General features: G+C 45.4%; 1 protein-coding gene across 1 annotated transcript; it reads left to right on the top strand.

Moving 5' to 3' along the window:
* Positions 1 to 1,972: 1,972 nt before the first annotated feature.
* LOC139396669 (semaphorin-3aa-like) lies at positions 1,973 to 18,508 on the top strand (the record flags this gene model as incomplete). Its single annotated transcript, XM_071143607.1, is given in 10 exon segments — positions 1,973 to 2,115; positions 2,661 to 2,775; positions 2,922 to 2,991; positions 7,587 to 7,731; positions 8,251 to 8,470; positions 10,289 to 10,380; positions 10,603 to 10,802; positions 14,410 to 14,477; positions 14,659 to 14,804; positions 15,065 to 18,508. Coding segments are annotated over 10 exon segments (2,027 nt in total), but the record flags the coding sequence as incomplete, so codon positions are not given.
* Positions 18,509 to 25,266: the final 6,758 nt, after the last annotated feature.

Genomic DNA, 25,266 nt, shown 5'->3' with positions numbered 1-25,266 from the left:
CATCCGTCTGCTCGCGCACTGTGCATTTATTAAATGGCTGTGTGTGTGTGCGTACTTGCATGTCTGTGTTTGGGACTCCCATCCACATGGAGACAGTATAAATCTGGCAGCGTAAAGGTCCTGCTTTGGCCAGGGGTCTCCCTTTTCACGGCCACATCCTGTATTGTGTGAGTGTGTGTGTATATACAGTTGTGGCCAAATATATTCGCACCCTTGTGCGTGTGTGTGTCAGTGTGCGTGTGTGTCAGTGTGTGTGTGTGTGTGTGTGTGTGTGTGTGTGTGTGTGTGTGTGTGTGTGTGTGTGTGTGTGTGTGTGTGTGTGGAGCTTACCACCACCATAACACTGCCCCGCTTGTTGCTCTCTCTCTAACTTAGTTGGGTTGGCGAAACGCCATCTCTCCTTTCCCGTGCCGACGCCTCCATGACTGACTGCTCCCAGATCAGTTTTCCGTAAAGAGCTCTATCCCTCTAGCTGGGGATATTCAAGCCCTAGGCTCTTGGCTCAAGCCATTTAGGAGTTTGATTTCCTCGCACTCCGAAATCTGCAATCGATGTATTAGGGTTGTGTCCCAAATGGCACCCTATTCCCTATGTAGTGCACCCTGGTCAAAAGAAGTGCACTATATAGGGAATAGGGTGCCATTTGTTACACATTCTGAAGTGTATATTACATAAAATCAGAGTCATATGTGTTTGTTTGGGGGTGTCTTCTAATAGTGTTTATGGAGGACTGGAGGATGGAGGTGTCTTTTAAAAAGGGGTTATGGAGGACTGGAGGATGGAGGTGTCTTCTAATAGGGTTTATGAAGGACTGGAGGATGGAGGTGTCTTCTAATAGGGTTTATGGAGGACTGGAGGGTAGGGGTGTCTTCTAATAGGGTTTATGAAGGACTGGAGGATGGAGGTGTCTTCTAATAGGGGTTATGGAGGACTGGAGGATGGAGGTGTCTTCTAATAGGGGTTATGGAGGACTGGAGGATGGAGGTGTCTTCTAATAGGGTTTATGAAGGACTGGAGGATGGAGGTGTCTTCTAATAGGGTTCATGGAGGACTGTAAGATGGAGGTGTCTTCTAATAGGGGTTATGGAGGACTGGAGGATGGAGGTGTCTTCTAATAGGGTTTATGGAGGACTGGAGGATGGAGGTGTCTTCTAATAGGGTTTATGGAGGACTGGAGGATGGAGGTGTCTTCTAATAGGGTTTATGGAGGACTGGAGGGTGGAGGTGTCTTCTAATAGGGTTTATGGAGGACTGAAGGGTGGAGGTGTCTTCTAATAGGGTTTATGGAGGACTGGAGGGTGGAGGTGTCTTCTAATAGGGTTTATGGAGGACTGGAGGGTGGAGGTGTCTTCTAATAGGGTTTATGGAGGACTGGAGGGTAGAGGTGTCTTCTAATAGGGTTTATGGAGGACTGGAGGATGGGGGTGTCATCTAAAAAGGGGTTATGGAGGACTGGAGGATGGAGGTGTCTTCTAATAGGGGTTATGGAGGACTGGAGGATGGAGGTGTCTTCTAATAGGGGTTATGGAGGACTGGAGGATGGAGGTGTCTTCTAATAGGGGTTATGAAGGACTGGAGGATGGAGGTGTCTTCTAATAGGGGTTATGGAGGACTGGAGGATGGAGGTGTCTTCTAATAGGGTTTATGGAGGACTGGAGGATGGAGGTGTCTTCTAATAGGGTTTATGGAGGACTGGAGGATGGAGGACATGGTGGAATTAAATAGCGGTTGGTTTAATGCGGATATGAGGGTTTCATGGTTAAGCCCTGGTGAAAATTAGTAATTGTTTGTTTATCAAGCTGGTGTTTGTTTGCGTGCTCATGTATCTGTGTTTGCACATATGTGTTTGAATGTATGATCATGTCTGTAAGCAATTTGTGTGTGTGTGTGTGTGTGTGTGTTTGTACCCGTGTATTTGTTAACGTGTGTGTGTGTGTGTGTGTGTGTGTGTGTGTGTGTGTGTGTGTGTCAGACCCCAGGTTTGTAGGTGTAAACCTGATCCCAGAAAGTGACAACCCTGAGGATGATAAGATCTTCCTCTTCTTCAAAGAGAACGCTATGGACGGAGAACACACTGGCAAGGCCACTATTGCCCGCATAGGACAACTGTGTAAGGTAACAACACACACACAAACACACACACAAGCATCCCATGCACACACTGGCATGCACAGACAGACACGCAAACACGCATGGACGCATGGACACGCACACAAAACACACTGAAACAAACTAGCATGCACTCACACACACATCATGGATATATTAAACTCTCACACACATCATGGATATATTAAACTCACACACAAGTCATGGATCTGTTAAACTCTCACACACACAGTTCCATTCACAGGGACACAGAAATATGTCACATACACAGATGTTCCCCAGTATCAAAGCTGAATTCACACAAGTCTTATATATTGTGGATTTTCATGCCTGTCTGTAGACTATCTGTGTGTGTAACGTATGTGTGTTTGTGTGTGTACGGTGTGTGTTTATTTGTGTGTGTATTGTGAGTGTGTGTAACGTGTGTGTTTGTGTGTGTAACGTGTTTGTGTTTATTTGTGTGTGTAATGTGTGTGTTTGTGTGTGTAGCGTGTGTGCGTTTATTTGTGTGTGTAACGTGTGTGTGTGTTTGTGTGTGTCTGTCCCTGCAGAATGACCTGGGAGGTCACAGGAGTCTGGTCAATAAGTGGACCACCTTCCTCAAGGCTAGACTGACCTGCTCAGTGCCAGGCCTCAACGGCATCGACACACACTTCGACGAGCTGCGTAAGGAACTGTGTGTGTGTATGTGAGTCTCTCTGTGGGTACTTTCTACCCGAGAGGGGTACGTATGGTAGCATCGTTTCATTGAAACACTGTATGATGTCGGGATGGTTGTGCTAATGTTCCGATGTGGTTTCTATGTGTTTCAGAGGATGTCTTTCTGATGAGCTCCAAAGATCCTAAGAACCCAGTGATCTATGCTGTCTTCACCACTTCTAGGTAATGATCTAGATATTTATGATTCATAAAACCTACTGTGCCCTTGTGTGTATTCAATACTACTACTATTGATCATAGTACACATGTGCTATGTTTGCTAGGAGATCTGTACTGTATAACAGTGAAACCATTCTAGACAAATTACTAAAACACACAAAGCTCATATCTCTACTGTCCTCTCTCTCTCTTTCTGTAATCCCTAAACAATCCTTTATAAAATCCTTTTTGCCTCCTTTAATCCTCTTCCAGGTGGCCAGACATCACCTTGTCTCACCTCCTCCTCAGATTGAAAATCCCTTTTAGCCTATTCCCCATTCTCTGCTACCTGTCCCCTTTCATTGTAAAACTCAGTGGAACCTTGGAGCTAAATCTGATTAAGTGGTGGAGAGGTAGTGGGGTGGGGGAGGGGGGACACAATCCTCGCTCCCCAGGGAACGTCTCCCTCTCCCTGGCCGACGCTCAGACCTCGACAGGGGTAGCCTCCAGAGCCGTGGTTCTATTGTACTGTACACACTGCTGGGCAGTACGAGATGAAATAAGCGAGTTAAAAGCGGCTTGAGGCGAAAAACAATGTTGGCGAGGGGGGCTTCTTCAGATGATGGATTAGACGGCTGGCGGCGTTCGGCGTGCCATGTTCGAGCGGCATTGTCTGGAGCCGCCGCCGCACGATTAGGACAAACACTTCATCATTAATCACAGACCTAATAATAAGAATGAGTACAGAGAAAATGAGAAGAGAGAGAGAGGGGGGGTGGAGGGAGGAGATGTGAGTGGAGAGAGGGGGGGAGAGAGAGAGAGAGAGAGGGGAGAGAGAGAGAGAGGGTGAGAGAGAGAGAGGGGGGTGGAGAGAGGAGATGTGAGTGGAGAGAGAGAGAGGGGGGGGGAGTGGAGGAGATGTGAGTGGAGAGAGGGGGGGGGGAGAGAGAGAGGAGGGAGAGAGAGAGGGGAGGGTGAGAGAGAGAGAGGGGGGTGGAGAGAGGAGATGTGAGTGGAGAGAGAGGGGGGGGGAGGGAGGGAGAGAGAGAGAGAGAGAGGGAGGGTGGAGAGAGAGAGGGGGGTGGAGAGAGGAGATGTGAGTGGAGAGAGGGGGGGGGTGGAGAGAGGTGGGAGGGAGAGAGAGAGAGAGGGGGGTGGAGAGAGGAGATGTGAGTGGAGAGAGGGGGGGGGGAGGGGGAGGGAGAAGCCAAGCTCGTTAACAAACAAAACAGGCTCATCATTTTGTTTAACCAATCACTGTGCAGGTCTGTTCCTCTCCACCATCTCTAATGCATGCAGTGTAACACAGCACTTGAAAATTCAATTACAGGCTTTGAGGAATTAGACTGGTTTAATTGTTTTTGTAAGTGGCCTGTTTCAGAGATGAATAGAGCCCGGGATTCAGGGGACTGGCTTTTAATATTCCACTTAATGAGGCCCATAGGCTGCTGCTGATAGATCGATGGTACTGATACCAGTGGTGTGTGTGTGTGTGTGTGTGTGTGTGTGTGTGTGTGTATTCAATATGCACTAGTGTCTGTCCAACATTCAGGCGTGTCAGGGATTAGAGTGTTTGTGTATGCCCAGCGGTTAATTACATTTCTCCCTAATTAACATTTTACAAAAGCTCCTCCATTAATCTTTAATGGTTTACTGATATCTGGGGTTTTGGGTGGACAGATGCTCCTATGCCACCTACATCACTGCTAGCCTGGTCCCAGATCAGTTTGTGCTGTATAGCCAACTCCTATAGTCATTGTCACAATATGCTAGCCTGGTCCCAGATCAGTTTGTACTGTATAGCTAAGGTCCCAGATCCGTTTGTGCTGAATAGCCAAGGTCCCAGATCAGTTTGTGATTTATAGAAAAAGGTCCCAGATCAGTTTGTGCCTTATAGCAAAAGGTCCCAGATCAGTTTGTGCCTTATAGCAAAAGGTCCCAGATCAGTTTGTGCCTTATAGCAAAAGGTTCCAGACCAGTTTGTGCCTTATAGGAAAAGGTCCCAGACCAGGTTGTGCTTTATAGCCAAGGTCCCAGATCAGTTTGCGCTGTACACTCTAAAAATAAAAGGTTCCTGGTGTGTCCTTTAGGGGTTCTTCAAATTGAAACTGTCGGGGAACCTCTTTAAAAGGGTTCTTCAATTAACCCTTTTTAACAACCCCTTTTAATGGTTCCTCAAATAACCCTTTTTAACAACCCCTTTTAATGGTTCTTCAAATAACCCTTTTTAACAACCCCTTTTAATGGTTCTTCAATTAACCCTTTTTAACAACCCCTTTTAATGGTTCCTCAAATAACCCTTTTTAACAACCCCTTTTAATGGTTCTTCAATGGTTCTTCAAATAACCCTTTTTAACAACCCCTTTTAATGGTTCTTCAAATAACCCTTTTTAACAACCCCTTTTAATGGTTCCACAAATAACCCTTTTTAACAACCCCTTTTAATGGTTCTTCAAATAACCCTTTTTAATAATCCCTTATTAATGGTTCTTCAAATAACCCTTTTTAACAACCCCTTTTAATGGTTCTTCAAATAACCCTTTTTAACAACCCCTTTTAATGGTTCTTCAATTAACCCTTTTAAACAACCCCTTTTAATGGTTCTTCAAATAACCCTTTTAAACAACCCCTTTTAATGGTTCTTCAAATAACCCTTTTAAACAACCCCTTTTAATGGTTCTTCAAATAACCCTTTTAAACAACCCCTTTTAATGGTTCTTCAAATAACCCTTTTTAACAACCCCTTTTAATGGTTCCTCAAATAACCCTTTTAAACAACCCCTTTTAATGGTTCCACAAATAACCCTTTTAAAACCCCTTTTAACCCCCTTTTAACCCTTTTAATGGTTCTCTAACCCTTTTTAACAACCCCTTTTAATGGTTCTTCAAATAACCCTTTTTAACAACCCCTTTTAACGGTTTCTCAAATAACCTTTTGAAGAACCTTTTGGGGTACATCTTTGAACTAACTCCCCTCCCCTATTATTATTATTGATATTGTTATTATAATTAATAATAATAACAATATGCATAACAATGAGAACAATAACATCACATTGCAGTTGTCAGTGTTTATTGTGATTTTAGTAGCAAAGCAGAATGAATAAATAGAAATATGAGGTAAACTCCCAGCAGAGCCCCAAGTCTAATGGGTATATCCTCTGGCCTGTTGATGTTAATGTGGTGATGTTCTCCGTATCCACAGCCAGAATGATTTTGCAGTGCAACGTGATCTAACAGGTTCCCTGTTATATTCATCAGAGGTGTAGGGAGGGTGAAGTCTGTGAATCCCAAAAATAGTCATTATACAGATGATCAACAAAAAATGCACACGACAGTATTCATACCTTGGTTTTTGTGTGTTAAATGTGAATGAAAAAAGCTGTTTTGATAATGGTTTTCATACACATATCTTGTCCATAATGTAGAGGCCTATGGGATATTCATTGAAGAGGTGAGGGAGGTATACCTGCAGACACAGACACAAAAGTGAGCAGCTAGCCTTCAACATATTCTTATATCCTACATATTCTTACCTCTTTGTTGATTAATATCCGTTGAATTGTGTCCGTTTTCTGTTTTTAGAAAGATTTTCACTAAGAGCAGCTGTTTAGCTGGTTAAACAAAGGTTAGCCATGTGATAGTAAACATTATGTCCATGTCAAGAAAGCTTCTCAACAGCCAGCGGCACTCGCCACACTGGTCGCCGAATCAGCTGCTTTTCCCAAGTCTACCACAGATACTCCAGAGTGTCATTTGCTCAATCGGCCTTGTTGCAAAGAAATATGTTTTCCACTTTTTTATTGTTGTAATATTAAACGGTTGAACACTGCTGTTATAAACGCAACGTTCAATTTATCATTACTGCATCAATTCAGGCAATTTATGGTGTTATGGATGGTTTTCCACATCGCCCAGCTCTAATCTCAAGTGATACTATTCTCTGTATAGCGCAGTGCACTACTTTACCCAAGCCACAGGGGAATATAGTTTCAGATGGACCAATAAACTACTGCATGTCCATAAATAATCACTATTATGTGTATCTAGTCAATTAAAATGTATTGTTTTGTATTTTATGGCAGTACAAGGATTTGTTTAAATTCATTCTAGAGGAATTGTTATGGTCTTGAACCATTTCTTGTAAATGATTCTGTCCAGCCCTACGATTCACACAGATACACTTTAGAACTTGGAACAAATGATGGAATTGTCCATTGGAAAACCTACAGTGGTGGAATACTGCAACACAGCATTCCCATCATTCCCTCCAACTGTGTTCCATTAGGGGTGAATTACGGTCTCGCTCGTTGGTAACCGGCCTAAATTCCTGTCCATTCTCTGGAAGCTGGATTCTATCACAGCCATGTTTCTAACCGACATCCTCTCCATTAAATTATGACAACATTCTTCTTGGTCTGTCTGTTGTATGTCAGGGTGAGCTTTGATTCTGTCCTCTTCTACAGCTATAATATCAGACCTGGATATTATTATTGTCTTATGTTGTGATGGTTATGGGTCTCACAGTCTCCCCCCCTCCTCTCTCTCTCCCTCTCTCCCTCTTTCCCTCTACCTCTCTTCTCATCCTCTCTCCCTCCCTCCCTACTCCCCCTCTACAGTAACATATTCAAAGGCTCAGCAGTGTGTATGTACAACATGGCAGACATCCGGAGGGTCTTCCTGGGTCCCTATGCCCACCGAGATGGGCCCACCTACCAGTGGGTACCCTTCCAGGGGAGGGTGCCCTACCCCCGCCCTGGCACGGTGAGTCACAGGGGGGTCATATGGGGGTTATGACAAGTTATAGCACATCATAGCTGCTACTTAGAAGCTAATAGACAAATACAAGTAATTCACAACTGATACCTATATTTACGTATGGAAGTAGCAAGTGACTGATGGCACACATGTCAACTTTTATAGAAGTCATGAATATCAATAGTTATAGCAAGGTAATAGGAGACTTATGAAAGGAAAACTTAACATTAGTATTCATCACAATAACCTCAATAACCATATTCCCTACTTATTATAACACGGCTCAACATGAAATACATATGACCTCAGTTCCAGACACATAGATGTATTAATGTGACTTGTTAACTCTAGAACCTCCTGTTCTTCATAGTGCCCCAGCTATGACCTCAGTTCCAGACACATAGATGTCTTAAATGTGACTTGTTAACTCTTGAACCTCCTGTTCTTCATAGTGCCCCAGCTATGACCTCAGTTCCAGACACATAGATGTACTAAACCTGACCTACAGCCTCTTGTTCTTCATAGTGCCCCAGTAAAACGTTTGGGGGCTTTGACTCCACCAAGGACCTCCCTGATGATGTGATCACCTTTGCGCGGGGCCACCCGGCCATGTTTAACCCCGTGCACCCCATCGGGGGTCGTCCCATCGTGGTGAGGACTGATGTGGACTACCAGTTCTCCCAGCTAGTGGTGGACAAGGTGGAGGCCGAGGACGGACAGTACGACGTCATGTTCATTGGAACAGGTCAGTGAGATATGATTCATTTATTTTTTAGATTATCCTTTTTTTTAAATTAGCAATCCAACTGGTTGAATGCTACGTAAAAAAAAGTCCATGTTTTTTGGGGGGGAATTTATGATTTGTGCTCAAGGTTGTTACGCTGCATGAGCACCTAAGCCAAGCAAATGTCCCCTTGAGCGACGCTCACCTTGACATCAACTTCAATAAAAAGGAAATCCTGCAAGGATTCGTTGCCTCCTTCTTTTGACCTTGAGTGACTGAACAGTTATATTGTAGTGTATTGAATGTGCTGTTGTCGACCTGGGCACGGTCCTGTAGGTGGTTAGAGTCAGAGAGATAACTGAATACTGATGTATGTTTCCTGTTGTAGACCTGGGCACGGTCCTGAAGGTGGTTAGAGTCAGAGAGATAACTGAATACTGATGTATGTTTCCTGTTGTCGACCAGGGCACGGTCCTGTAGGTGGTTAGAGTCAGAGAGATAACTGAATACTGACGTATGTTTCCTGTTGTAGACCTGGGCACGGTCCTGTAGGTGGTTAGAGTCAGAGAGATAACTGAATACTGATGTATGTTTCCTGTTGTAGACCTGGGCACGGTCCTGTAGGTGGTTAGAGTCAGAGAGATAACTGAATACTGATGTATGTTTCCTGTTGTAGACCTGGGCACGGTCCTGTAGGTGGTTAGAGTCAGAGAGATAACTGAATACTGATGTATGTTTCCTGTTGTAGACCTGGGCACGGTCCTGAAGGTGGTTAGGGTCAGAGAGATAACTGAGGATGTATGTTTCCTGTTGTAGACCTGGGCACGGTCCTGTAGGTAACTGAATACTGACGTATGTTTCCTGTATGTTTCCTGAATTGTAGTTTCCTGTTGTAGACCTGGGCACGGTCCTGTAGGTGGTGTATGTTTCCTGTTGTAGACCTGGGCACGGTCCTGTACGTGGTTTGAGTCAGAGAGATAACTGAATACTGATGTATGTTTCCTGTTGTAGACCTGGGCACGGTCCTGTAGGTGGTTAGGGTCAGAGAGATAACTGATAACTGAATACTGACCTGTTGTAGACCTGGGCACGGTCCTGTATGTTGTTTCCTGTTGTAGACCTGGGCACGGTCCTGAAGGTGGTTAATACTGATGTATGTTTCCTGTTGTAGACCTGGGCAGATGGTTAACTAACTGAATACTGATGTATGTTTCCTGTTGTAGACCTGGGCACGGTCCTGTAGGTGGTTAGGGTCTGAAGGTGATTAGAGTAACTGAATACTGCTGTATGTTTCCTGTTGTAGATAACTGAATACTGATGTATGTTTCCTGTTGTAGACCTGGGCAAGGTCCTGAAGGTGGTTAGAGTCAGAGAGATAACTGAATACTGATGTATGTTTCCTGTTGTAGACCTGGGCACGGTCCTGTACGTGGTTTGAGTCAGAGAGATAACTGAATACTGATGTATGTTTCCTGTTGTAGACCTGGGCACGGTCCTGTAGGTGGTTAGGGTCAGAGAGATAACTGAATACTGATGTATGTTTCCTGTTGTAGACCTGGGCACGGTCCTGAAGGTGGTTAGAGAGACAGATAACTGAATACTGACGTATGTTTCCTGTTGTAGACCTGGGCACGGTCCTGAAGGTGATTAGAGTCAGAGAGATAACTGAATACTGACGTATGTTTCCTGTTGTAGACCTGGGCACGGTCCTGAAGGTGGTTAGAGTCAGAGAGATAACTGAATACTGATGTATGTTTCCTGCTGTAGACCTGGGCACGGTCCTGTACGTGGTTTGAGTCAGAGAGATAACTGAATACTGATGTATGTTTCCTGTTTTAGACCTGGGCACGGTCCTGAAGGTGGTTACCATCCCAAGAGAGAGCTGGCATGACCTGGAAGAGGTGGTCCTGGAGGAGATGACCGTGTTCAGGGTACGGTCACACACTGGGAAACTGGTTATGGTTATAATTGATTGCATTTACATGGAAAATATTCAATAGAACACCAGTCATTTTGTTGGGAAGTGAAGCGTGCGTGATCAATGTCTAGCTCTGAAATAAAAGGGAGGAGTGGGGAAATTCCATAGGGAGTTATGAGGGGGGTGTCTAAATGAATCAGAGTGTTATGTCTTTTCTAACTGTGTCTTTCTGCAGGAGCCCACCCCCATCACAGCAATGGAGCTTTCCACCAAACAGCAACAGCTGTACCTGGGCTCGGCGCTAGGCGTTTCCCAGATGCCTTTGCACCGCTGTGAGGTGTACGGGAAGGCTTGCGCTGAGTGCTGTCTGGCCCGTGACCCCTACTGTGCCTGGGATGGAACAGAGTGCTCCCGTTACTTCCCTACCGCCAAGCGGTAAGAACACACACACACAGACATTCTCATAAATGCACACACAGGCAAGTATGAATGCAGAAAATCAGAATGAGGGTCTGAAGTAGTAGGATGCTGGTTTGTAAACATAAAGTATGAATACACACACACACACACACACGCACGCACACACACACACACACACACACACACACACACACACACACACACACACACACACACACACACACACACACACACACACACACACACACACACACACACAGAAAGACAAACAGACAGAAAAGTTCCTATGCATACACATATATACACAGAATCCACATACAAACATACATGCCCACATATCACATACAGTGGCAAGAAAAAGTATGTGAACCCTTTGGAAATACCTGGATTTCTGCATGAATTGGTCATAAAATTAGATCTGATCTTCATCTAGGTCACAACAATTGACAAACACAGTCTGTTTTAACTAATAACACACAAACAATTATATGTTTTCATGTCTTTATTGAACACATGGTGTAAACATTCACAGTGCAGGGTGAAAAAAATATGTGAACTCTTGGATTTAATAACTGGTTGGCCCTCCTTTGGCAGCAATAACCTCAACCAAACTCAGTTGCTGATCAGACCTGCACAACAGGAGACATTTTGGACCATTCCTCTTTACAGAACTGTTTCAGTTCAGCAATATTCTTGGGATGTCTGGTGTGAACTGCTCTCTTGAGGTCATGCCACAGCATCTCAATCGGGTTGAAGTCAGGACTCTGACTGGGCCACTCCAGAAGGTGTATTTTCTTCTGTTGAAGCCATTCTGTTGTTGATTAACTTCTGTGTTTTGGGCCGTTGTCCTGTTGCATCACCCAACTTCTGTTGAACTTCAATTGGCAGACAGATAGCCTAACATTCTCCTGCAAAATGTCTTGATAAACTTGGGAACTCATTTTTACATTGATGATAGCAAGCTGTCCAGGCCCTGAGGCAGCAAAGCAGCCCCAAACCATGATGCTCCCTACACCATACTTTACAGTTGGAATAAGGTTTTGATGTTGGTGTGCTGTGCCTTTTTTTCTCCACATAGTGTTGTGTGTTCCTTCCAAACAACTCAACTGTAGTGTCCTCTGTCCACAGAATATTTTGTCAGTTGCGCTGCGAAACATCCAGGTTCACTTTTGCAAACTTCAGACGTGCAGAAATTGTTTTTTTGGAGAGCAGTGGCTTCATCCGTGGTGTCCTCCCATGATCATCATTCTTGTTTAGTGTTTTACGTATCGTAGACTCGTCAAAAGAGATGTTAACATGTTCCAGAGATTTCTGTAAGTCTTTAGCTGACACTCTAGGATTCTTCTTAACCTCATTGAGCATTCTGCACTGTGCTCTTGCTGTCATCTTTGCAGGAGGGCCATTCCAAGGGAGAGTAGCAACAGTGCTGAACTTTCTCCATTTATAGACAATGTGTCTTACTGTGGACTGATGAACATTAAGGCTTTTAGAGAAATACCTTTTCCAGCTTTATGCAAGTCAACAATTCTTAATCTTAGGTCCTCTTTTGTTTGAGGCATGGCTCACATCAGGTGATGCTTCTTGTGAATAGCAAACTCACACGTTGTGTGTGTTTTTTATATGGCAGGGCAGGTCTAACCAACATCTCCAATCTGGTCTCATTGATTGGACTCCAGGTTAGCTCCTGACTCCAATTAGCTTTTGGAGAAGTCATTAGCCTAGGGGGTTCACATACTTTTTACAACCTAGACTGTGAATGTTTAAATGATGTTTTCAATATAGTCAAGAAAAATACAACAATTTGTGTTATTAGTTTAAGCACACTGTGTTTGTCTATTGTTGTGACTTAGATGAAGATCAGATCAAATTTGATGACCAATTTATGCAGAGATCCGAGTAATTCCAAAGGGTTCACCTACTGTTCTTGCCTTTGTACACGTACACAAATACACTGGTACACACATTCAATTTGTGTGATTGTTGTGCATTCCACAGCTCAGGGGTGGTAAAACCATGCTTCCCCACACACACACAGTCCTGGCCAGTAGCAGTGTTAGAACCACTTCACCCTATAGCCAAGAGTTATAAAACACCCACATAGCCACACACACACCAAATAATAGGCCAACAGGAGCCGTCTGACTTCTTCACCCCACCAGCCGAGAGCTATGAACAAACACACCCATAAATGACCTTCTCCTCCATCCAGCAGGATTAGCCTGACCACTACCAGCCCTCCACCTCCGTCCAGCACAACTCTCTATTAAATACAGATCTAGGATCAACGTACCCTCCCTGAAACCTAACCCTAACCATCAGGTCCGAAAACACAAAACTGACCTAAGATCAACATCTACACTAGGGAAGTATGAGAGAATTGAATAGCAGCCTCAGAAGGAGGGCGGTAGAGGGGTGGTGGTACACCCTTGGTCAGAGCTGCTGGGGCGCTCCAGTACTCTCCAAATATGTTATTCTCCAGCTAAATGAGAACCAGACGCCCGGGCTCGGCTCAGCAGGCACTCTGACTGCCCTGCACGTGTTCAGACAGCCAAAGGCAGGAATGCTTGGGAGGAAATGTAGGAAGAGTGGTGGAGTGTGTGTGTCTGGGTGTTGGGTAGGAGCAGGGTGTGTGCGTCGGAGGGGATGTATGCATGTGTAAGTGTATTTATTTATGTGTGTGTGTGTGGGTAGGTAAATGGGTGTGTGTACATGTTGTTTATATGTGTGTGTGTATATATATATATATATATATATATATATATATATATATGTCCTGTATGGTTATAGAAACCCTGACACGAGACCTAGAGACCTCCACCTTTGGCTGTGCTCCCCTCTCTCCCTTCAGATTTTTACAACACGTAAGAGCCTATGATCTTAGTGGTAATGAACCAGGGAACACATAGGGAGCACAGGGAAGCATGTTGTAGGATCCCACATAATGCAATACTCATGGTCATATGCTCATTCACACATAATATGTAGACAGAAAAATACCGTCCCAATGGAATGCTCTAAAACACACACACACACACACACACACACACACACACACACACACACACACACACACACACACACACACACACACACACACACACACACACACACACTGTATCGACTAAAGGGTCTTTCAAGTCGTGGAGGACATACTCAGGATTTTCAAGGCCCAGTCTATCTGTGTTTCATGTTTAGTAATGACATGTCCCTGAACGATGAATCACAGTGAATCATTCCTTTAATAGAAGCAAAAGGTAGTTTTTAAATGTGCCTGTGATTTTCTCTCTTTTTATTTATCCACCCACTCAATAGCATCAGACTTAACAGAGGACTGATGGTGAAATAAACAGTTCTGGTCTGTTCTTCAGTTGTACTGCACAAATGTGTCAGCTGTGTCACTGGTTAAGACCGCCCTCTAGTGGTAGAAACGTCACAGTACATAGAGCCCTCAATCACTGGCTCCTTCCCGATGGAACTGGGGAGAAGAGAAATAAGTCTGAGGAAACAGAGCAGTGAGGGGCCTGACCGACACCTACAGGTTGATATGTTGTGTGTGAGGGACGTTTATTAACTCACTGGGAACACAATCTAACATGTGTATGTTTCTTTGGTTGTTTCATAGGAGAACGAGACGCCAGGACATCAGGAATGGAGATCCCCTCTCCCAGTGCTCCGACCTGCAGCATCATGGTACAAACGCTTTAGATTTTTATTTTACGCTTTCATCTCTCACACACACACACACACACACACACACACACACACACACACACACACACACACACACACACACACACACACACACACACACACACACACACAAACCCCACTGTGGTGTTTCTCTGGTAACCCTATCCTTGTGTCTGTGTAGATGACGTGGACGGGCTGGGTCATGTGGAGGACAGGAGTGTGTACGGAGTGGAGAACAGCAGCATGTTCCTGGAGTGTAGTCCCAAGTCCCAGAGAGCCCTCATCTACTGGCAGCTCCAAAGACCCAACGAGGACCGCAAACATGAGGTGGGTACACACACACTCTGCATGCAAGATGTGTCCTATTTACCATCATTCTCAATAACGTCCCAATCATTTTCAATAACTTTGCAATCACACTAAACCTTCACAAATGATTACCTGAAATTGCTTCAGTTTGTTAATAATCAATTGCCATGCACTCAAATGTAACCATATTGAGTGGATATTGAATCCACCCCACCCTTTCTATTCCCCCCTCCCTTTCCTCCCATCCCCCTCATTTCCCTCTCCATCTCTCTCTCCAGATCAAGTCCGAGGACAGGATGATCCGCACGGAGCAGGGCCTGCTCATCCGCATCCTCACCCAGGCCGACTCAGGCGTCTACACCTGCCACGCTGTGGAGCACGGCTTCATCCAGCCCCTCCTCCGCCTCTCCCTCCAGGTCATCCCCACACAGAGGCTGGGTGAGCTGCTGCCTGGTGGGCCTCAGGGTGGAGCTGGAGGGTCTGGTGGCGCAGGTAGTGGGTCTGGTGGTGCAGGTGGGCCTGCTGGTGCAGGGCACTCAACAAAACACAAGCTGTGGTACAGGGATTTCCTCTCCCTCCTCGACCACCCTGACCTGAACAGCGTGGAGGAGTTCTGCGAGCGTGTGTGGCGGAAGGAGCGCAAGCAGCGGCGTCTGAAAACCCCCACCATCACCACCAATGACCAAAGTCTGGCTAGGCCTGACGGCGGAGCTCCAAGCTCAGGCCTAAAGCCTAAAAGTAGTCCTCTTGGCGCAGGTGCACCCAATGCCCAGAAGCAGCAGAGCGGGCATCCTACGGTGCAGCAGCAGCAGAACAAAGAAGGGAGCCCCCGGAGCACGAACCCCCAGAAGGTGCAACACCATGCGGGTACGCTAACCCAGGCACAGGCCCCTAAAAACAACAACCAGAATGCCCAGAACTCTCAGGCCACACCCAACACCCAGAGCCCCCAGAAGGGCCAAGGCGCCCTGGGGGGAACCCAGGTGCCTGGTGGTGGGGCCAGAGGTGGACCCCAGCACACGGCCAAGTGGAGGCGAATGCAGGAGAATAAGAAGGGGCGAAACAGGAGAACCCATGAGCAACAGAGACCCCCGCGGAGTGTCTGAGACACACACACAGCAACACACACACTTACACACATATTGTACATTAAAATATAGACTTGCTATCCCATAAAGATATAATGTAGGATCCCACATAATGCAATACTCATGGTCATATGCTCATTCACACATAATATGTAGACAGAAAAATACCGTCCCAATGGAATGCTCTAAAACACACACACACAGTAGCCATGGCTACTAGGTCATAGGGTTACAGACCTGGGTACACACACACACACGCACACGCACACGCACACGCACGCACACGCACACACACACACACACACACACACACACACACACACACACACACACACACACACACACACACACACACACACACACACTGCAAATACCCTGTGAAGACTTGGAGAAGACTGGCGACTAACAGGACATTGAAGACTGAGGCTAAACTGGAATCGTATGCGTACTGTACATGCTAACCATGTGGATATAGTGGCCCAGGGGGTACAATTTGAGGAACTGTGTAGTCCAGGTGCGTGTTGCAAGTGGGACAGAGTTATCTGGCGGACACACAGCACTTCTGTACAGACGCTACTTCCGTATGGGACTGGGATGGGGTTAAAAAACATTCATTTTCAGTGAGGATGATACATATTCAGACCTCTGGACAAGTTTGGACAATGGCCTCTACAGGACATTTCAGAAGACATTTCAGAAGGGGTTAAGACATTTAAGTTCAGTAGGGACGTCCGTTACTGCAGCTACTGGCCTTGTTGACATTCGCAGAAGGAAGAGGATGTCCACTATATAGAGAATGGAAGAACTATGAGGATAAGAATCATTTGTCTAGTCGATTGCAAACTAGAACTGAAATACATCAAAAGAAGCACAGTCATTTTCAGAGAGTGAACTGCATTTCCCACAATACAGTTTGTCGGCTCAACTTTATTCAAATTATTCGATTCACAATGACTCTCATGAATGAGCACTTTGGGCTTGTACATAGAGCTTGACTGTCTTATAGGTCAAACAGATTAAATGGGGCACAGTTAGCTGATTAACAATCCACAACGGTGCCCTGCATATTGTTTATAGTTCAATAACAGAATTATTCAATATAAAACGACAAAATCCACATTAGCCTGTGATCTGTGCAGCAAAATCAAGCTTCTCTTCCTCCCAAGGCTTGAAAAGCATTGTGCATGTCGTAGTCAGTCAATATTCATGATTTGAATAAGCTATTTCTCGCCAGTTACTCGCTATGTAAGGTTTTTTTATGTTATAGGAGTCCTATGAAAGAAAAATCTATTTTCTGTTTTTATTTGATATTTACTTCTCTCTCTCCCTACAAACCACTGCATCCCTGTATGGGTAAACAATTACGTAGTAGAATTTTTTGACCTGCCCCTTTAAGTTATTTTTCTTTCTTTGCTTTCTCCTGGAGTTGCGTGTGAATTTATAATTCCAGTCATATGTTCGTGCTCAGTCTGGAAAACAGACTGCCTATTGATTCTGTACATATACATACAACAACAAAACGACTCTTTATGTATGTAAATATATACAACCAGAACACCACTGATTATTTATTTCTCATTGTTTTGTGAAAGGGTTGCATTTATTTTTGATATTCTGGTATTTTGGCTCATCAATAATCAAGAAAAAAAACTGTGGCACGTTGAGAAACACAAACGGACCAATGAGGACGGACTTCCTCTGTCAAGGACTCCCTTTTTTTCCGGGGGGCGTGTTTCGGAAGTGAACCACGGGATGAAGGTGGGAGCAGGGGGTTGTTGTGTGTTTTACAGTATCCAGACTGAGAGCCTTCAGGATGATAAGCACAGGTTTCTCAAACCCTATTCTACGTTTCTGTCTCTTCTGGTCTTTTCCTAAATGGCTCATTTTTCTACCCAGGAGGTGTTTTCGTTGGAGTTTGGAATCCCATCCACCTATTTCATTCGTTCATCCCAAATACTCATTTTATGTAAGATAATACTACCCAAAACCTGATAAACATTAGCTGTGAATTCCTATGTAAGAATTAGTAAGGAAAAGGTTCCAATCTAAACCTAGTCTGAGGACGCTGAGTTAAAGCTGCATGTGAATGCTACTTAAGTGCATCTTTTCTATTGTCTCTAGATGTTTCCTGTGAGAGGTAAAGGTCCCGTGGGCAACATGTGCAAGAGAGATGTGAATATTCTTCCTTTTTGCCAAAACAAAGATGCCAACATGTACCAGGGGTGTATTCATTAGGAACCAAACAGAAGCAAACAGGCCTAAACGGGGAGGGACTAACCTGAACTTGTCCAATAACAAACGCACATTTTTGTCGCAAATCGTTTTCTGTAGCTAAACGTTTTGCTATGGTGTCTGCTAATGAATACACCCCAGTGATGTTACTCCAACCCCAAAACTTGTATTAAGACCTTCAACTTTTCATACAACTATGTGTTTCCCCCTCAGTATACAACAAGACTGATGTGTCATTGCAATAATGGACAGCAGATAGCAAGGTTTCCTGGTGGTTTGTGGTATGTTTCCGGTCTCTCACAGTGTGTAGGGTGGACGAGGAGAGAACAGATACCTCTGCTGTAACATGGTTCTTCCTGGCATGCGTTCAGTTGTCTAATTAAACATTTCCTGTAAAACCTAGCCTTGTTGTTGTTGTGTAACTTCTGTCCAGTTCTATATGGTACAGTCTGATGCATGTGAATCTGAGTTGACAAAATGTATTTTGTTTGTGTTGTACAGTCATTTCAAATGGTGCCATTTTATCCCATTTAGTCACAGGTGGGACTGGGAGCAGTCAGTTTGCACACTCAAACACACAGATAAAAGGTTAAGTTGATGAAAAACACATTTTTTACTGGAATTAGATTATGGTGAATTACACAGTATTATATCTTCTTTAAAAACGTTTTTAAAAATACTTTCCAACAGACAGTGACGCCTACTCCTTCACCAGAGTACATCTGAACCCAGACCGTGGAGGAAGATGTGACTCAGTTCTAAGGTACCTGCTGAATCACAATGGCTGTGTTTACAGAGGCAGCCTAATTCTGATATTATAGGCTAAAGAGCCAATCTGATTGATTAAACAACCAATTAGTGGCAATAGATCAGAATTGGGCTGCCTGTGTAAAGGCAACCATAGTGGGCTCTCAGTGCTGAGTATAGTAAATACTGAAGTAGAATCACAAGCTCTCTGTCCACATCCTTCAGTGGGTTGACCACGGATCCCATAGAGAGATTTCATTGACAAAAGGCAGAAATGATGTGTCAAAAAAAGGTCATTGATGTGTTATGCTGTGTAAGTAAGAGGCAGCCTTCCTTGTGGATGAAAACACCCCCTTGCCATGAATAATTAAACTGGAGGTTCATGTTTTGGATTAGCCACAAGAGGTCACATTCTCTGTTCCAATGGACTTCCATTTCTACCTAGCTTTTCAGGGGATTACATTTTAGCTGTCATTCTAGTTCACGTGTCAAACTCATTCCACGGAGGGCTTAGTGTCAGCGGGTTTTAACTCCTCCCTTGGACTTGATGAATTAAGGCCACTAATTAGTAAGGAACTCCTCCCACCTGGTTGTCTAGGTCTTAATAAAAAAAAAAACAGACACTAAACTCAATGGAATGAGTTTGACACCCCTGTTCGAACACTTTAGTTAGTAGTCTAAGTTCCCTGTATATCAATTATGTGACTGGAATGCAATGCCCATGAGCTGTTTATGTTCATCAGCCACAACGTCTTGCACTGTGTGTCACTCTATGTCTGTAGTTTTGAAGATTCCACTGGTGTGTAGAGACAGATGGTTAACAGTTAACACAGTGTCACTAAAGGCCTTCGTGAGGTCGTCATCTCCACTCTAATTGAGCCTACAGTGGCACAGCGTGTTACCTAAAATGGTGCTCTACCACAGAATCCCTGCAGGTACCTTAAAAGGTTCTCTACCACTCTCTGCGTGGGCACAAACTCCCTGAACCCTCTGACTGACACACACACACACACACACAAACACACACACACACACACACACACACACACACACACACACACACACACACACACACACACACACACACACACACACACACACACACACACACACACAGACGCTGCAGCCATCCAGTCACACAGAGAGAGTGTGCATGTGGAAACCTCAGCTTAACTGATGAGAGTAGCACAATCTATGTTCCCAGGCCCCAAGAGTCACAAACGTGTTGTGAATTCACAGGGTTCGTTACCATGGGTACTGCCCCGAGAACACACGGGCTGTATGTGTGTGTGTGTGTGACAGTGGAGGCTGCAGAGGGGAGGACAGCTCATAATAATGTCTGGAACGACGCTCATGCAATGGCATCAACCACATAGAAACCATGTGTTTGATATCATTCCACTCATTCCGCCATTACCACGAGCTCATCCTCCCCAATTAAGGTGCCACCAACCTGCTGTGGTGAGTGTGTGCGTGTGCACGTGCACGCACACACCTTTGGAATGGTGTGATAGGTGACTTACCAATGATAAAACAACACACTACAGTATATTTGTACCCCTTTAAAAAGGCTGTTTAAACACAGGGTTTATTATGTCATTGACATTGCAGTGACTGCTCTCTTTGAGTGCATCTCAATAGTCTGGAGTAGCTTCCTGCCCTCGTCTCTTCTTCATCTGTACTCATCTGAAAATGTAAAGCAGTATGGTGGATGCCAATGGCGGAAAGGAGACAAGGAGAAGAACCCATTTTAGATGACTGAGATACACCCCTAGATTCCTCAAAGCAGAGGCACACACATGCTCACTGATTGAAACATCGGTGCTGATCCAGGTTAACTGGCCCAGGCGGTTCACTTAACCTTTTTGCAGTTGTGTCGCGGGCTAATCATCAGGGGTTGTATGTATCAAGTGTCTCAGAGTATGGGTTCTGATCTAGAGTCAGGCCTTCCCTGTCCATATAATCATATTCATTATAATCTAAAACACAAAATCTGATCCTATGTCAGCAACTCTGAGACGCTTGATACATACAACCTGTTAATGACACAGCAATCCTCGGAAACGTGCAGCACGACTGCAAAAACATCAACCTGGAACACTGCCATTACAACAAGCATAATTAAGCTACATCTATGCATATTCATGTAGCTTTGAACTGAGGCATTCTGTTCTGTTGTGCCAATGACAGGTCTGTAGTGCAGCATAGACAAGGCTAAACAGCTGGTAGGTAGGAATGCAACACCGATGTGTCTCACAACAAGCTATCTCGGATTTAGAGATGGATTGAAATATACCTGGTTTTACCATGGAAAGAGGCTCTCTTGATGACAGGAGGTTGATAGCACTTTAATTGGGGAGGACAGGCTTGTGGTAATGGCTGGAGCGGAATAAGTGGAATGGTATCAAATACATCAAACACACGGTTGCCATGTGTTTGATGTCATTCCATTCGCTTCGTTCCAGACGTTATTATGAGCCGTTCCCCCCTTCAGCAGCCTCCACTGCTCGAGGTTCCACTCATAGCTCTTATATGGAAGAATATGTTTGTACTGGGTCTTAGTCAGATGAATGAATAGGAAGACACCATATGTTTGCTAACCCACTGGTTTGTTTATTTGTGGTTGTGTGTAGGTTGGCCTATTGTAGACTGTATTGAAATGCAAGTCACCGTTGTTGTCATGGGATTGCCACTAGATGGCACACAGATCCCCGTACTGTAAAGATGACCTATGGAAGTTCAACATCACTTCTTTATAATAGACAGAATGGGTCAATGGATATAAGGGCTATAGAAGGTATGTGGTCTCCTGCTGGAGTGTAGAGAAAACACTGCCATGGGGCGTAGAGAAAACACTGCCATGGAGAGTAGAGAAAACACTGCCATGAGTTGTAGAGAAAACACTGCCATGGGCTGTAGAGAAAACACTGCCATGGGGCATAGAGAGAACACTGCCATGAGCTGTAGAGAAAACACTGCCATGGGGAGTAGAGAAAACACTGCAGTGGAGCGTAGAGAAAACACTGCCGTGGGGTTTAGAGAGAACACTGCCATGGGGTGTAGAGAAAACATTGCCATGGGCTGTAGAGAAAACACTGCCATGGGGCATAGAGAAAACACTGCCATGGGGAGTAGAGAAAACACTGCCATGGGCCATAGAGAAAACACTGCCATGGGCCGTAGAGAAAACACTGCCGTGGGGTGTAGAGAAAACACTGCCATGGACTGTAGAGAAAACACTGCCATGGGGCATAGAGAAAACACTGCAATGGGGAGTAGAGAAAACACTGCCGTGGGGAGTAGAGAAAACACTGCCATGGGGCATAGAGAAAACACTGCCATGGGGAGTAGAGAAAACACTGCCATGGGGAGTAGAGAGAACACTGCCATGGGGCATAGAGAAAACACTGCCATGGGGCATAGAGAAAACACTGCCATGGGGAGTAGAGAAAACACTGCCATGGGGAGTAGAGAAAACACTGCCATGGGGAGTAGAGAGAACACTGCCATGGGGCATAGAGAAAACACTGCCATGGGGCATAGAGAAAACACTGCCATGGGGAGTAGAGAAAACACTGCCATGGGGAGTAGAGAAAACATTGCCATGGGCCATAGAGAAAACACTGCCATGGGACATAGAGAAAACAATGCCATGGGCCGTAGAGAAAACACTGCCATGGGGAGTAGAGAAAACACTGCCATGGGGAGTAGAGAAAACACTGCCATGGAGCGTAGAGAGAACACTGCCGTGGGGTGTAGAGAGAACACTGCCATGGGGTGTAGAGAAAACACTGCCATGGGCTGTAGAGAAAACACTGTCATGGGGAGTAGAGAAAACACTGCCATGGGGAGTAGAGAAAACACTGCCATGGAGAGTAGAGAAAACACTGCCGTGGGGAGTAGAGAAAACACTGCCATGGGGAGTAGAGAAAACACTGCCATGGGGCATAGAGAAAACACTGCCGTGGGGAGTAGAGAAAACACTGCCATGGGGAGTAGAGAAAACACTGCCATGGGGCATAGAGAAAACACTGCCATGGGGTGTAGAGAAAACACTGCCATGGGGAGTAGAGAAAACACTGTCATGAGGAGTAGAGAAAACACTGCCATGGGGAGTAGAGAAAACACTGACATGGGGAGTAGAGAAAACACTGCCATGGGGAGTAGAGAAAACACTGCCATGGGGCATAGAGAAAACACTGCCATGGGTAGTAGAGAAAACACTGACATGGGGAGTAGAGAAAACACTGCCATGGGGCATAGAGAAAACACTGCCATGGGGAGTAGAGAAAACACTGCCATGGGCCATAGAGAAAACACTGCCATGGGGAGTAGAGAAAACACTGCCATGGGGAGTAGAGAAAACACTGCCATGAGGAGTAGAGAAAACACTGCCATGGGGCGTAGAGAAAACCCTGCCATGGGCCATAGAGAAAACACTGCCATGGGCCATAGAGAAAACACTGCCGTGGGGAGTAGAGAAAACACTGCCATGGGGAGTAGAGAAAACACTGCCATGGGGAGTAGAGAAAACACTGCCATGGGGCATAGAGAAAACACTGCCATGGGCCATAGAGAAAACACTGCCATGGGGCATAGAGAAAACACTGCCATGGGCCATAGAGAAAACACTGCCATGGGCCGAAGAGAAAACACTGCCGTGGGGAGTAGAGAAAACACTGCCATGGGGAGTAGAGAAAACACTGCCATGGGGAGTAGAGAAAACACTGCCATGGGCCATAGAGAAAACACTGCCTTGGGCCATAGAGAAAACACTGCCGTGGGGAGTAGAGAGACCACTGCCGTGGGGAGTAGAGAAAACACTGCCATGGGGAGTAGAGAAAACACTGCCATGGGGAGTAGAGAAAACACTGCCATGGGCCATAGAGAAAACACTGCCATGGGCCATAAAGAAAACACTGCCGTGGGGAGTAGAGAAAACACTGCCATGGGGAGTAGAGAAAACACTGCCATGGGGAGTAGAGAAAACACTGCCATGGGGAGTAGAGAAAACACTGCCATGGGCCATAGAGAAAACACTGCCATGGGCCATAGAGAAAACACTGCCATGGGTAGTAGAGAAAACACTGCCATTGGCCATAGAGAAAACACTGCCATGGGCCATAGAGAAAACACTGCCATGGGGAGTAGAGAAAACACTGCCATGGGCCATAGAGAAAACACTGCCATGGGCCATAGAGAAAACACTGCCATGGGTAGTAGAGAAAACACTGCCATGGGCCATAGAGAAAACACTGCCATGGGCCATAGAGAAAACACTGCCATGGGGAGTAGAGAAAACACTGCCATGGGTCATAGAGAAAACACTGCCATGGGCCATAGAGAAAACACTGCCATGGGCCATAGAGAAAACACTGCCATGGGCCATAGAGAAAACACTGCCATGGGGAGTAGAGAAAACACTGCCATGGGCCATAGAGAAAACACTGCCATGGACTGTAGAGAAAACACTGCCATGGGCCGTAGAGAAAACACTGCCATGGGCCTTAGAGAAAACACTGCCGTGGGGCGTAGAGAAAACACTGCCGTGGGGAGTAGAGAAAACACTGCCGTGGGGAGTAGAGAAAACACTGCCGTGGGGAGTAGAGAAAACACTGCCATGGGGAGTAGAGAAAACACTGCCATGGGGCATAGAGAAAACACTGCCATGGGCAGTAGAGAAAACACTGCCATGGAGCGTAGAGAGAACACTGCCATGGGGAGTAGAGAAAACACTGCCATGGGGCATAGAGAAAACACTGCCATGGGGAGTAGAGAAAACACTGCCATGGGGCGTAGAGAAAACACTGCCATGGGGCATAGAGAAAACACTGCCATGGGCCGTAGAGAAAACACTGCCATGGGCTGTAGAGAAAACACTGCCATGGGGAGTAGAGGAAACACTGCCATGGGGAGTAGAGAAAACACTGCCATGGAGCGTAGAGAGAACACTGCCGTGGGGTGTAGAGAGAACACTGCCATGGGGTGTAGAGAAAACACTGCCATGGGCTGTAGAGAAAACACTGCCATGGGGAGTAGAGAAAACAATGCCATGGGGAGTAGAGAAAACACTGCCATGGGGTGTAGAGAAAACACTGCCATGGGGAGTAGAGAAAACACTGCCATGAGGAGTAGAGAAAACACTGCCATGGGGAGTAGAGAAAACACTGACATGGGGAGTAGAGAAAACACTGCCATGGGGCATAGAGAAAACACTGCCATGGGGAGTAGAGAAAACACTGCCATGGGCCGTAGAGAAAACACTGCCATGGGGAGTAGAGAAAACACTGCCATGAGGAGTAGAGAAAACACTGCCATGGGCATTAGAGAAAACACTGCCATGGGGAGTAGAGAAAACACTGCCATGGGGAGTAGAGAAAACACTGCCATGGGGCGTAGAGAAAACACTGCCA

Source organism: Oncorhynchus clarkii, unplaced genomic scaffold (genome assembly GCF_045791955.1).
Source record: "Oncorhynchus clarkii lewisi isolate Uvic-CL-2024 unplaced genomic scaffold, UVic_Ocla_1.0 unplaced_contig_2413_pilon_pilon, whole genome shotgun sequence".
In the NCBI taxonomy this organism is placed as follows: Eukaryota; Metazoa; Chordata; class Actinopteri; order Salmoniformes; family Salmonidae; genus Oncorhynchus; species Oncorhynchus clarkii.
This window is presented reverse-complemented; position numbering and strand designations above follow the sequence as displayed.